The sequence below is a fragment of the Lentinula edodes genome (assembly GCF_021015755.1).
Source record: "Lentinula edodes strain Le(Bin) 0899 ss11 chromosome Unknown C8R40scaffold_8, whole genome shotgun sequence".
In the NCBI taxonomy this organism is placed as follows: Eukaryota; Fungi; Basidiomycota; class Agaricomycetes; order Agaricales; family Omphalotaceae; genus Lentinula; species Lentinula edodes.
The window spans coordinates 333,640-347,572 of record NW_025764314.1 but is presented as its reverse complement, the minus strand read 5'-3'; the positions used below and the strand labels follow the sequence as shown (position 1 = coordinate 347,572).

The following is a 13,933-nucleotide window of genomic DNA, read 5'->3' as shown; positions in this document are numbered from 1 at the left end:
ATCATGTCCAAATACGCATGTCTAGGGGTATCGTAGTATAGTACAGAAAGAAAAAATGCATCTTGTGGTCTATAATGAGAACGGCTGAGAACGGGACATCTATGGCGCAGAATCTATTCAGAACCAGAAGAAGAACCGTCGGTCTCAGGACTCCAGCGCATGCTGGTAATCAGACGTTGCTTCGCGAGCCACTCCTCGCCATACACGAACATGTCCCTTGAAGGGAAAACCTCCAAGATTTCGCATTCAATTCCAGGAGAAGTGAGGGTATACGTTCTCCTCAGCTCTTCCTCACCCGCGGGAGTTTCATTAAGCTCTATGTCCTTCAACAGGAACGCCGGGACTTGCTTCATCTGTCTAAATGTTTGTCCGATGGCAAACTTCTCATCCAGAATGAGTCGTTCACATTCAGGGGAGGTCAGCGTTACTGTGGATGTCGCAGTGCAAACGACGACGGATCGACACTTGAGGAGAACTTTCCGCGTTTGAATGATAGGGGCATCTGGAGCGGCGGGGGCAATCCGCGGAGTGTTTTTGGCATAGATCACTTCTATGTCGATGGTATCCGCGAAAAATGAGCTGCATGATTTATCAAGTCTGAGCACTTTTTTGATGATCAAAGCTCAGATTTACCTGAGAAGACGCTGAAGGTCACCCTGAGCAGCGAGCATTATCCTCTCGAGTCCGGTGTACTTTCCCGGTTGTTCAATCTACGAGAGACGCTTGTAGTATTACAGCAGAAGGTAGCATAGCTACTTACCCGAACCACGGTCTGAGCGGTGTTCCAGCTTTCTTTCAAAGTGATGGTAGACATTTTCTGGAGTGGGGAGTTGCTGGAAGGAAAGATGTTCGAAGTTGAATTCGATAAGGCGAAATACGGGGTGCTTTTTTGAACTATTTCTTTTCTCTACATAGTCGTATCTGATTGGAGGCCATCGCAATTGAATTCTTCGCGTCCTATTCAGGATGCAGCGCTCTCAGTTGCTATCTAAGTATCTTGTTCGCCTACAAAGGGAAATCAGAATTAATGAGAGTACGAGTCGATCATCTCATCAGAAACATAAAAATTTGCAAACCAAGGTGAAAAAAAATATACTGGATAATATATGTGGCACAATTGCGATGAAAACCCGAACAAGCTGTTCATGTTGATACTGAACGAACCGACCAGGTCGGATTTGCTCAAGAGCGGCACGTCACGTTTCAAATGGGGTTGTACCCGATAAGACAGGAACCGATGAGCTCCACGCGATTGGTTCCATGCAGAGAAATTAATGCGGAAACAGGATGGTAAATCTCATTGTATAGCTCATTTTCGGTCGGAAGTTAGCTCGGAACGTTCATATAGCCGACTTCCTCTCAGAATGCTGAGAATATCTTCAGGCAGACCTACAGCGAAAGTATAGCGGCGGAGCGCGGGTTGAAAGTATTTAATGACTATCTGTTCAACCTCGTTGCAGGGGGATGAACGCATAATTTTCGAGTTCGATTTTGAATTCCAATTCAATCTTACCGTGCCGAGCTATCCGCGGAAAGCAAGATTTGATTCCATTTCATTTTTGATCCCGTCTCGACAGTATCTCGACGTATCGTGAGACTTTTGCAGTTCAACCATGCTTAGTGAGCTTTTTGGTGCTTAGTGAGCTTCCGCTAGCTTAGTGAGCTGGTAAGCACTGCATTGCTCTATTACTTCGTTCACCAGACGTTCAAGAGAGGCTCAAACTCCCAACTGTACTACCACCAGCTTCTCGTATGGCTAACACCGAATTAAAACGGGATTCGAGCAGCGTTACGATGGAGCACGAACTCAAACCTCAACAGCCTGAGAATAGTATTGCATCTATTGCAGGATGGCGCAAGTCAATTCTACTATTCATCTTCTGCTTTGCTCAATTTCTCGACGCGTTCAACAATTCCGCCCTTTTCGCTGCTATCCCGCCGATATCCGCTGCTATTGGAATCAGTGACAGCAACTCCGTGTGGTTGATCAGCGCATACCAGCTGACTTTTGCTGCTCTTCTACTGACGGTATGTCTGTATAACCTGTATATCTGTGGCACTTCTTGATCAAAACTCATAATTTAGACCGGTCGGTTAAGCGACCTCTACAATCCTAGTATGTGTTTCCTATTTCAAAGCCAACGGCCTGTAACTAACAAAGTGATTAAGAATGGGCCTTCATTTTCGGATTATTGTTGATGTCTTTTTCTTCCCTTGGATGCGGATTCGTGCGCTCCCAAGTGCCTTTGATTATCCTAAGAGCGATAATGGGGATTGGTGATTACTTTTTTTCTTGATATTTCTCTGTAGAAACTGAAGCCCGACCAGGAGCGGCTCTAAATATTCCGTCCGCATTGGCCATGATTATTGGTATGTACCCAGACCCAACTGCTCAAGGAAAGGCACTCGGCGGCTTCGCAGCATCTGCAACTATCGGAAACGGTAAATACTAGCTTACTATGCACCTCTGGTTGAAATATCTGAAAATGCTCCTTTATTGGGATAGTCACTGGTCTCTTTATCGGTGCAGCTCTAGCCGCATTCGTGTCCTGGACATGGATATTCTACCTCATCACCATTCTGAGTTTTGTTATGGCTGCAGCTGTCCTTGTCATCATGCCACTCCATATCTCGTTTATAGACGGCCTCAGTTTATCCCAAGGCGAGAGATTCAAGCGACTTGATCTTGTTGGTGTTTCCACTTTGACAGGTATGTCGTTGACGTTCGTATCAATACACGATGATCCATTTAAATAAATAAAAATACCCTAGTCTCGCTCGTGTTGCTCGTCTACTCTGTCACAACTGGTTCGATAGATGGCTGGGGAGAGGCCAAAGTTCTCGTACCCCTCATACTCTTCTTCGTGCTGGTTGTCGCATTTTTCCAGTGGGAAGGTCGCATTCCGGAACATATCGCTGCCGTGTAAGTGTCCTCGTACCATTTGAACGTCAATTTTGACTAGACTATATCTCTAGACCACCTAAGATGTGGAGATATCAGAACTTCACAATTTTGATTATTTTGTCCTTGCAGCCATTCATGTTTTGGGTCGCAACCCAACTTTTACTTTCTTGGTATTGGCAATTCATCTTCGATTGGTCAACGATCGATGTTGCTATACATTTGTCAGTTTTTTTTTCTTTCTCGCATTTAGCTCAATTAACATATACATGTAGCTTACCACTGGGAGTCATCTCATTCCCAATGATCGCGGTTGCAATAGTTCTCCAAAAAAATTTCTCCCTCAAATGGGTTATTCTAATGGGCGAAATTCTCGTCATTGCGGGAACTTTATTGCTTCCGTTTGCTGATTCGAAACCACATTACTGGAGGTACGCCTTCCCTGGCTTTGTCCTTGGCTCAGCAGGAACGACGGTCGTGTACGCCACCACAAAGTAAGTGCAATCCATGAAGCGTAACGTGGATGAACTGATTTTTTTGAACAGCATCGCGTTGTTCGCTGTTACTCCACCTGAAGTCGCTGGTATCGTTGGAGCCATTTTCAATTGCGCCCTTCAACTGGGTGCGGCAGCAGGGTCGGCGATTATCACTTCCATCCAAACATCGACCGAGAAAAATCATGGCGGAACAAGTTCATTCGAAGGTCGTGCGGCTGGCTTCTGGTTTATGTTTACTTTCACAGCCTTAGAGGCTATTGGGGTTGCAATTTTCATGAAGAACACCGTGCCTGCGCTCAAAGCCCAAAATCAAGGTGGAGGTGATCAGAAGGAGCAACAGACTGAGAGTGCTTGAGGACAATTGAAATAAGGGTCTGTTCTTAGTTCAACTGTATACACGAGATTTTCTCCATAATATTATCATATACATCTTGTAATTTGTGACTGAAAGTGGTCCTCCGCACCTATCTGCACTTGAGGTTGTGGGAACTTGTAGGAGACTGAATATTGGCTCCTAAGTTGTGGAATTGGTGCATGCATAACGTATTGCGAAGACCCTCAGCATTGAGGCCAGGGGTTACTGTACGTATGAGCATTCTCCTCGTAAACCTTCGTGAACTAGTATACATACAATGACATCGTGCTAGTATCGTCACGCCGCTGCAGCTTTGCGGGCCACCGCAACAATCAGCGAACACAGTTTTACACCTCACACTGCTCAACAACAATAGGGAAACTTGGTGATACTAGAGCTTATTCTACTTCCCGCTACATTGCTTCTTCCGCCAGTCTCCGCCCTTGGTGGTTGCCGCCTGGAGGCTGGGGCGGTTATCTGGCCCCACGCGTCAAACTTTGGCGCCTGGCATGTGTGCTATCTGTGCACATTTGTGGCATCACGTTCTGGTTCAATTTGTTCCCGTTCGCGCTCATCTTCGGTTCATCCCTTAGTACATCGACATCGATCATCGAAGCTCTCAGCTCTTGGACATATTGACAAGTTATGCGAGTTGTCCATTGGATTACGGGAGGTGCAGTGGGTGGGTAATTGAGATAATGGAGTTATACTTCTTTGCGTGCGTTACCACTGCATATCTTAGAACCCCGAAAGTTAGAATAACGATCCTTTCCATAAGCTTCCCGCCGTTGATTACTGGAATTCGGTTTTCGCTGATCTAATACTATACCGACCTGGAACACCATGTGGAACTCGTTATCATGATTTTCCTTTGAATACTCCCTCAATCTGTCGTAAATAGCAGATAACGCCTCACCCGCTCACACTCGGTATAGACAATCTTATTGTTTGGTGTCACCGCTGTCGCTTTGTCTAGTACTGTCATTTCAGAATCAGAATCAAACGCTGTCCCATGTTTGTCGGAGGTGAATTGATAACGCTCAAAGCACCGCAACTTACGGAGGGCTCTGGGAACATTAGGCTCAAAAAGTCGGCGCTTCGACGGCCTATGTACCAGAAACGTTTGTTTTATTTCTATTATACAAGGGGTATGTATGTTGCCTAATGATTTTCGTTGTACTAAACTGAAGACGCCTCCTTTCCCGTTTCACATTTTCCCTTAGCCGCATCACTGATGGTCCCATATGAACGGAAAGAAGCCAGTGACAATTACAAACTCTTCAGAAGCCAAGTACTCTGCAAAATTGCAACAACGTTGAAGGTGGAAAATTGATATTAGCATCCCCTTACAGCCATACAAGAATCACGCAAAAGCTCGGAAACGGGACCGCTGGCAAGTTAGGACCGTCATCCAATGTCCATCCAATGCATTGATTCATTCAGGGGACCAATCGCATTGTACCTGTATTCACGGTATGCTACCCGTCTATCCCAGTCCTACCGGGATGAAAAAAAATTCGAGCGCCATGTTCACTAAAAAGGAAATAGCCAAACTTGCAATTATAAGGTCAATACGGACTCAAACCATATACAAGACTTCGGATTGATTCAAAACTAGGCCTTTACAGATCCACAGCTCGATACCAGTTTCTCAGAAGATGTCACGAAACCTACCAATGATGTCTGACCTCAAAGTCAAACTCGTCCGTCCACTTATCCCTCCTCAAATTTTGCACGAAGAGATACCTTTGTAAGTCATCTGTTCTACGTGTGCATACAGACAAACTGGATATGTTCATTCAGAACTCCTAAAGCAAGAGCAACCGTCCTGAGAGGACGCCGAGCCGTGAAAAGCATATTAGATGGAGAGGACGACCGTTTGATGGTAGTTGTAGGGTCAGTCATACCTATCTAGAGGTTAAGTCAACATAGTTTTGACACTTGATTTCAGACCGTGCTCCATCCACGACGTAGACTCAGCTTTAGAATATGCTTACAAGCTTCAAGCATATGCAGAAGAAGCTGCCGAGGACTTATGTATCGTTATGAGGGTATACTTCGAGAAACCTCGTACGACAGTGGGTTGGAAGGGCCTTATCAATGACCCTGACATGGATGGCAGCTTCCAAATTAACAGGGGTCTAAGAATCGCTAGAGAGCTTCTAGTAAAAATAGCGGAAATTGGTCTTCCTGCGGGATGCGAATTTTTGGACCTCATCACGCCCCAGTACTCTTGTGATCTTGTGTCCTGGGGAGCAATTGGTGCTCGGACAACTGAGTCACAGATCCATCGCGAACTGACTTCAGGCTTGTCAATGCCGACTGGATTCAAGGTGATTTATTTCTTTTCCAAAAATACTTGGTAGCAATTGGTTTATGATGTCCTCTCCAAGAACTCCACAGATGGAAATATCGGTGTTGCAATTGATGCATGCAAATCAGCTCAAGCTGAACATGTCTTCCTCAGTGTCGGTGTCAATGGCCTAGGGAGTATCGTCGAAACAGAGGTAATGTTCTAACAGCTTATGATCAAACAACGTATCGCTTAACGAAGATGAACATAGGGAAATAAGGATGTTCATATCATCCTTCGTGGAGGTTCAAATGGCCCTAATTATAGTGCTGACTTTGTGCAAAAGTACGGAGCACAGCTCGACAAGGCAGGGCTTACACCTCGCCTCCTGGTAAGTGACGCTACAGTTGTTGTGGGTATAGAGAACCTCTCTGATACGCTTCTCAAGATTGACTGCAGCCATGGCAATAGCTCGAAACAATTCGAAAGGCAGTCAATTGTTGCAGATGAAATTGTAAGCTCAATGATTGCCAGTTTTGGTTACAATGAGCTCTAATTTTCTACATCCCAGTCGAAGCAACTATCCGATGAAACAACCTCTGATATTTTGATGGGAGTGATGATTGAGTCGAACTTAGTGGAGGGAAAACAAAGTATCCCTCCAACAGGACGTGCCGGCCTTAGATATGGCCAGTCGGTGACAGATGGGTGTATCTCTTGGGAGACAACCGTCGATGTCTTGGAAAACTTGAGACGGGGTGTCAGGGAGAGACGATTGCTTCGCGGAGGAAACACGAAACAAATTTCCTTCTCATCCGCAAGTTCAGATAGTGGAATTGTCATTTGAATACTATAGAGCTTACTTATGTTCAGTATCTTAGAGATATGTAGATGGGACTCTAGACTAGTACCGATTCAAGCAAAATGGAAACCATGTACTCTGCAATTTGACTCGTGTGAGATATTAGGCTGGTGAACGACGCGATGCGACGATTCAATCCATAGTCGGTGCCGCTGTGGTGGCGTCAATCCCTCAAACAATGATTATTTTTTTTGTTGAAAACAGACTCTGGGTTTGAACAGGTACAGGTTTATTGATGAATTTGATATGCGAGCATCTCGGTTCCGGGAAGGATCTCGGGGGAAGATAAGGACATTCGATCGCACGATTCCCCCTTCCGGGGTACAATCAAATTGACGGATACAAAACGAAGATCCATCGGGAATCAGCGATATGTAGTCAAATCGAATTCTCACAATTCACGGCATCCCGGTGATGTAGGAATTGAGCAATAATTCAGCACCGGCTACATGGGAAACTGCGAACTGGCTGACTACAGCTCTATGTAACAAGGCAGACGGCCCGGGCGTTTTGGTCTGTGGTAAATTCAACTTTGAGAAGCTCTATTTTCTCGAAGGCCCACCCATCACTTTGCGTTAATCATGCAAAACATCACCGCATCTCAGTTTGACCCCGTTGTGGACAGCGTCCAACGTCTATTCAGCAACAGAACGTACTTGGATCTTTTTGTTGTTGGTTTTACCATTGCGATCACTGCGCTCATTCGCTATGCATCCGCGAGCAATGGTCTGAAGCTTCCACCTGGTCCAGCGCCGTCTTTTATCGTCGGAAACATGAACGACATCCCTGTATATGAGGAATGGCACACCTTGAATCAATGGGCTAAGCGATTCGGTAGGTCTAGTAAAGTGACGATTTAGCCTTCTAACCACATGTCGTGTGCAGGAGAAATTGTTTATCTACGTGTTTTCGGGACCAAAATGCTTGTCATTGGGTCGTATCGAGTTGCAAATGAACTCCTCGACAAACGCGGTGCAATTTACTCTGACAGACCCATTACTCCTCCTATGATGGAAATGTAAGGTATTCATAGTTACGAGGAAACTCTATCTGACATCGAAGAAACGACAAGGGCTGGATTCGCAAACTCTCTGACCGTTATGGGGAACAACGCCGACTATCGTCTTCGCCGCAGGCTTTTTGAACAGCACTTCCGGTATTCCGTCATCGATCGCCATCAGCCCACTCAAATCAGAGAAACTCACAAGCTATTGAGGAAATACATCGAGGCGCCTGAAAATTGGCTACTTGATACCAAGTAGTGAGTAAATGTTATACGCTTTTTCGAACCTGTGTAGATAGGGCACTCTCACAGTACTATTGGCGCTATCATTCTCGACATTGTCTATGGTTACCGGGTCACTTCTGATCGCGACGAATGGGTTGAAATTGGGGAACGAGCCGGCACAAACTTCCAGAGGTCAGTCAAGCCTGGTGCCTGGGCAGTGGATGTCCTACCTTTCTGTAAGCACGTTCAAATTACCATGATTGCTTTAATTGACCCTCTGATAGTGCGTTATGTTCCTACTTGGTTCCCTTTCACCGGATGGAAGACGTTTGCGCTTGACTCGACTGAACGGAGGAAGATTCAAGTTGATGGCGCATTTGAATTGGTTAAGAAAGCAATGGTACGTGAAGCTGGAGAACTGGGTGTTCTTTGTTTTGACGTTTCATGCAGAAAGAGGGCACCGCACATCCGAGCATGGTCTCGCGTTACTTGGAGGAAAATGAAAACGGCGGTGACATTCCGGAGGTAGCTATAATGGACATGGCGTCTGATGCTTATGGAGGTGAGTATCTTGAAAAAATCGATGTGTATGAAACTGAAGATGACCACAGGTGGTGTTGAAACGGTATGTTTCTGTCGCAATGAACGCATACTGATGACTTACCGGACCAAAGACTCTGTCTTCTATCTATGGATTCCTCCTTCAAATGACTAAACACCGTTCCATCCAACAAAAAGCTCAGGCAGAACTCGATCGTGTCTGCCCGGATCGCCTTCCTACATTTGATGATCGCAAGAACCTTCCTTATATTGAAGCAATAGCGATTGAAGTAGGTCGTTGGCATCCGGGTGTTCCTCAAGGTATCGCGCATCGACTCGAGAAGGATGATGAATTCGAGGGACAATTCCTGCCTAAAGGGAGCTTAGTAATTCCAAATATTTGGTAAGGACATTTGGCGACACTTAGTCCAGTTGAACTAACCTGGAAATGCAGGGGAATGTGCCACGATGAAGGCACTTATAAGTCTGCCGACGTTTTCGATCCTGACCGTTTCATGAATGCAGCAGGGGATGCAATAAACACTTCGATACATGATCCCCGTCAGATGGTCTTTGGCTTTGGACGTCGGTAAGTCTAGATCCCGATAGCAAACCCATGATTTGCTCACCGTATCGTGTTAGTCAATGCCCTGGACGTGCTTTTGCTGAATCTCAACTCTTTTTCACCATGGCGCTGATTCTCAAGGTTTTCAACGTGCTTCCTCCTCTCGATGCGGAAGGTAAAGAGATCATGCAACCTGATGCATACAGGTCTGGAATTGTCAGGTAAGAATATTATGTTTTTATGCCCCGTGCGGTTGTATTCACGTCCTTCAAGCGTTCCCAAGCCATTCTCCTGTCGCATCGTCCCAAGGTCAAATGCTATGGCTGAGCTTGTGAGGCAGACCGAGTGAAGGAGTGGCTCTTGCGTAGTATTATGTAAACGACATTAGAATTTGGGATTAGTCAGGATTAGTTTACTTTTTGCACACGATATACATAGTTACAGTACTCGAACACCTTCATTTCTCTACCGCGCCTTCATGAGTTGGAATCGGAATGGGTTCAAGACCTTACTGCTAAGAAAGTATCGCTGTCCAGAATCCCACGTAAAGAAATCAACTTCATTCGTATCTGCGTGCAGAAGTACTTGAAACTATTTATTATTATTTCGTGCAACAACTGACGGTCCCTTAGACATACCGACACAACGCAAGCCTGCTAGACGGTATCCGAGAGGGTCAGTACTGCAGTGCCCGGACGATCGTTCATTCGAATGCAGAACTTTTTCCAACACGTCATTTCCCTTATCGACACATTTGCTTCATGTACAACTTGGCTTGAATGTTCAGAGAACTTTCCATACACGTTCGTGCTCCGACGTACGGAATACGGAATATAACGAATCACTTCCTTTCCTCCGCTACATACATCCAACGAGGTTTTTTCGGGTGCAAGTTATGCAGTAAGCTTATCGCGTTTCCAGCGATCGCGATCTTACCATTTACGAGCGCGAAATTCGACCTTTGCTCCTGACTACACTGAAGCCGCTTGACAAATCTACTCATTCGATGTTCCTAGAATTCTCCCTTTGCTTCTTCGGCTTTTTATTTAGGCCGGTCGCATTAACAATAGCCAACGATCTACCAACTAATGCCCACGATTCGCCGTTGACACAACTATGTCATTCTAAAAGGGTTACTTGTTAACAAGAAACCTTCAGAACCCTATCAGGGCGCGCTGAACCTACCTCCTTGGGTATCGCATATCTTTATCGGACATGCACCTTTCTTTCTCCGACTTCTCATGCTGGTTCGAGGGCGCTGTTTACCAGCAGCCAACCACGCTACCCTGGTGTTCTGCACATGTTCTCGTTCTCAAAGTTCAAGTTATCTCCATTAGATGGATGTTCGATAAGGTCAATTCATCTTTTTATCTATGTAATTGGCCAAATTCAACAGTAGTCGCTTTGAACGGTAAGTAGCATTTTTCAACTTTTCAAGTCCTGAGTCTCAATAGCAGCTATGCCCAATTGAGAAATTGCATACTTTCCTACATATTATCGGACATGTGGATTTTGTGTTTTTGACGATTTCTATAGTGATTATCCTAGGATTATCCGACAAATCATCAAACGAAGGTTATCTATGTTCGACAGGAAGTTGAATTGACAATAAATGATTCAATATCTAGATTATACATCCCGTTCCAAAGGACTGACCCTGGACTGACCTCCAACCAAAATCCGAAGTTTGTAAGTAATGGGTCCTTTGCATGGGTTTTCTGGTACCTCTTCACTCACAAGTGTTTGCTAAGAATCAACGATTCTCGTTTATAGATACTTAAATCACAACTGAACGCCCAAGATCACTCTAAGTATTCCATGCAGATACTGATATTCTAGTGTCTTGATTACCCAATAACGTAAGTATCGTACTCTAAATTGGCGATACCATTAACATGATTATTATTCTTTCAATGATCCAACATTTCCCTGTATGCTTGCGACCGGTACTCAACATCGCAGTAAAACGGTTCGGGAGCACTTGATCGAATATTAGCAAAATGTATTAGGGAATATAGAAAGAGACCCACGAGGCTAGTCCTTGCATGAACGGAATGTTTAGCTTATCGATATGCTTGCCGTCGACCATAGTGCACGACTTAATATTGCAAGTGGCGATAGTTCGGGCAAGGGTGAGCCAGAGAGAAACGTCTCCAACGTGTTGACCGGGGCAATTCCTATGATATATCAGTACGATGCAAGTCAAGGAAATAGATGCTTACCTGCGGCCGAGTCCGAAAGTTAGTTTACGAGGGTCTGGGGGAGGAGATTCAACCATAAAGCGGTCGGGATTGAACAGCTCGGGTTCAGCATAATGAGCCGGATCGCGCAGCATAAGCCTTGGGTCTGGTTTGAGATGATATGGCACAAGTTTGGCTTCGTGTATACGCACCAAATGTTAGCATAAACTGTGCAGCCCTTGGGGATGAAATATCCTTTGTAGTTGTCATCCTCAGTAGTGGCGTGGAACAAGAGAGGAGCAGCGGGATGGAAACGATGAACTTCCTTTAGGACAGATTCAATGTACGGAAGTTCAGTCCGGTGCTCGATACTGGGAAGGGCCTCAGTGCCGACGACCGCATCGATTTCTGCTTGACCTTTGCGCAAAACTTCCGGATGCAAAGAAAGCAGAAGGAAACAGAGTGCAACAAAGCCTGAGGTGGTTTCCGTCCCCGCTACGAATTTATAAGGCGAGGAATAAGGAGACGTAGAATGCATTATTGGAGCCCGAAGGACATACCTGCATAGAAGCTGTTAGCGGCGCAAGCTACAATATCATCTCGATCGGCACGATGAGGAATAAGCCCTTCAGTGTTTTCAAGGAAATGGGTCGCAAAGGAGGGTACAGCTTCTCCCGTAGACTAAACAAAGCTCAAAAGACAGACTGAAAGTAGGGGGAACCGACACACACCATCTGCTGGCGGATCATTTGGATAGGTGTCTTAATAAGCTCATTCGTCTTGATGTGGGTCTCAGACGCCCATTTTTTGAAGTACGCTCCTGGGAACCAAGCAGGAACGAATCGCACTAATAGAAGAGGAATTAACTACTTGCCAGCTTTTCATTACAACAAAAACTTACAAATAGGGAATGAGTTCACAAGCCAACGACCGGGCTGGCCACCCTGATTCTGCACTTGGAGGAGCTCATCAGCTATTTGTGCGAACTCTTCCTTTTTGTCTCCAGGTATGTCGCCATAAGCAAGCCGAATCGCAATGGATCCAGCGTATCTGATGCTTATTGAGGTGAGATTTCCCTAATAACAGGATTGATCTCACCGTCTTGCCATTATACTCATGGTGTCCTTAGAGCCAACTACTTTCTTGAGGAAGTTGTTAGTTTCTTCCCGCTGGATGTGGAAATGCTTCTTGGCAATGTCCGGGTTGAGCCAGGCTCGCAGTAGACGTCGGTAGATCTCAAGACGGTTTCCAGGCTGTGAGAACAAGACAGAGCCGTTGCGCACCAAGTCCGACATAGCGGAAGTTGGACGGCCAGCATACGTCTTTGAACGCTTTTCGTACAAGTCAAGAGTGGATTCAAGGCTGCTCAAGACAATGAAATGCCGACTGAAAATGCGGAAGTGAATGATGTCTCCTGTAGACGATTTAGATCTGCACTGGGCTATCTAGCATGTGTGCTCACCGTATTTCTTAGCCCATTTGCCAAGGACAGCCCATATTTCTGAGTTAGGGACGTCGTTTCCTACGATAGGCTTTGGCTGAGGACCTAGTAACGATATAGATGTAAGCAGCGGGATATTGGATGATAAGTATAACAGACCAGGGGGATAGGATTTCCGACTGGAGAGCAGATTGAAAGCGACGTAGCCTATAGCGGCGGCAAGTAGAACCCAGAGATTGAGCATGGTGGGTGGAGCAAAGCGTCAAGGTAGGGACTTTGTAAATGCAGCCAAGGTTAATTAAAGCAAAGAAAGACAAAGTCAGTGGAGTCTAGGTCACACTGAGATGATGGGAAAATGCTTCTTGACAGTTAATTGCAACTGTATAACGGGAGGCTACTTCACTTTTTCGTCCACACATGTCAATTAAACAGTTGATAAGTTCGAACCGAGTTATCACAAAGCGATTACTACATGACCAACGGTGAAAACGGATCGCAATTTGTTATCGAGCAAACCGAGAAATTTCGAAACTTACATGAAAGCCGGAGATGAGAAGGAAAAGGAAGAGATATACCCGGGTCTGAATATTGAAATACAGATTGACCAATCATCCTTCTTCGTGGCGGGATCAGCTTCCCGTATTTGTACAGGTTTCAAACGAATTCACCGATGACTGAAATCTGCAGACTGTATCTGTATCTGGACAAAATCAATCAAAATTTGCATTTTCTTTGATCCTTGGAAGCGTACGTACTCAAAACAATACAATTTTTCCGATAGCAAGTCGATAATCTGCAAAGTTCCTGAAAGAATTGCTTGATTGCGGAAAGAGGTCTCGGTACACCCGGGATAAGCAGGGATAACTGATACATACACTACCCAAATCGAGATCCGGGATGTACGGTGCAAGGAGCGAATACTCACAGTGAACACAATATTCGATACATTTCTGACTTGAAATCAAATTGAGCTGAGTCGTTTTTGGCCAAAAGCTCAATTCCGCGTATCCTAACTTGAACTAATGAAGTAAGCCCATTTGTACTACTCGTTTGCTTCCGGAGTGTTCGCG

The 13,933-nt window shown here is 45.3% G+C and overlaps 5 protein-coding genes across 5 annotated transcripts; 3 read left to right on the top strand and 2 right to left on the bottom strand.

Moving 5' to 3' along the window:
* Positions 1-113: 113 nt before the first annotated feature.
* On the bottom strand, positions 114-814 carry C8R40DRAFT_1067483 (uncharacterized protein; the record flags this gene model as incomplete). The annotated part of the gene is made up of 3 exons (XM_046225919.1): positions 114-579; positions 634-710; positions 761-814. The coding sequence occupies 3 exons, from the start codon at positions 812-814 to the stop codon at positions 114-116; spliced, it is 597 nt and encodes a 198-aa protein (XP_046088972.1).
* Positions 815-1,794: 980 nt separating this feature from the next.
* Positions 1,795-3,754, top strand: C8R40DRAFT_1039138 (major facilitator superfamily domain-containing protein; the record flags this gene model as incomplete). Its single annotated transcript, XM_046223806.1, has 9 exons — positions 1,795-2,028; positions 2,086-2,116; positions 2,170-2,277; positions 2,329-2,442; positions 2,507-2,710; positions 2,773-2,923; positions 2,977-3,126; positions 3,178-3,396; positions 3,448-3,754. 9 exons carry the CDS (start codon positions 1,795-1,797, stop codon positions 3,752-3,754), a joined length of 1,518 nt encoding a protein of 505 aa, XP_046088971.1.
* A 1,352-nt stretch (positions 3,755-5,106) lies between these two features.
* On the top strand, positions 5,107-7,080 carry C8R40DRAFT_1092835 (uncharacterized protein). The gene is made up of 8 exons (XM_046227567.1): positions 5,107-5,227; positions 5,303-5,504; positions 5,558-5,650; positions 5,706-6,087; positions 6,148-6,261; positions 6,319-6,438; positions 6,496-6,561; positions 6,619-7,080. Exons 2-8 carry the CDS (start codon positions 5,413-5,415, stop codon positions 6,892-6,894), a joined length of 1,143 nt encoding a protein of 380 aa, XP_046088970.1. The 5' UTR covers positions 5,107-5,227; positions 5,303-5,412; the 3' UTR covers positions 6,895-7,080.
* Positions 7,081-7,274: 194 nt separating this feature from the next.
* C8R40DRAFT_1092827 (cytochrome P450) lies at positions 7,275-9,696 on the top strand. Its single transcript, XM_046227566.1, has 11 exons — positions 7,275-7,743; positions 7,795-7,927; positions 7,982-8,170; positions 8,225-8,373; positions 8,422-8,537; positions 8,588-8,699; positions 8,749-8,762; positions 8,812-9,080; positions 9,132-9,266; positions 9,320-9,463; positions 9,516-9,696. Exons 1-11 carry the CDS (start codon positions 7,491-7,493, stop codon positions 9,589-9,591), a joined length of 1,590 nt encoding a protein of 529 aa, XP_046088969.1. The 5' UTR covers positions 7,275-7,490; the 3' UTR covers positions 9,592-9,696.
* A 1,456-nt stretch (positions 9,697-11,152) lies between these two features.
* C8R40DRAFT_1167934 (cytochrome P450) lies at positions 11,153-13,107 on the bottom strand (the record flags this gene model as incomplete). The annotated part of the gene is made up of 10 exons (XM_046231106.1): positions 11,153-11,222; positions 11,273-11,419; positions 11,465-11,581; positions 11,635-11,917; positions 11,983-12,103; positions 12,154-12,269; positions 12,324-12,472; positions 12,521-12,836; positions 12,885-12,968; positions 13,023-13,107. 10 exons carry the CDS (start codon positions 13,105-13,107, stop codon positions 11,153-11,155), a joined length of 1,488 nt encoding a protein of 495 aa, XP_046088968.1.
* Between the last annotated feature and the right edge of the window lie 826 nt (positions 13,108-13,933).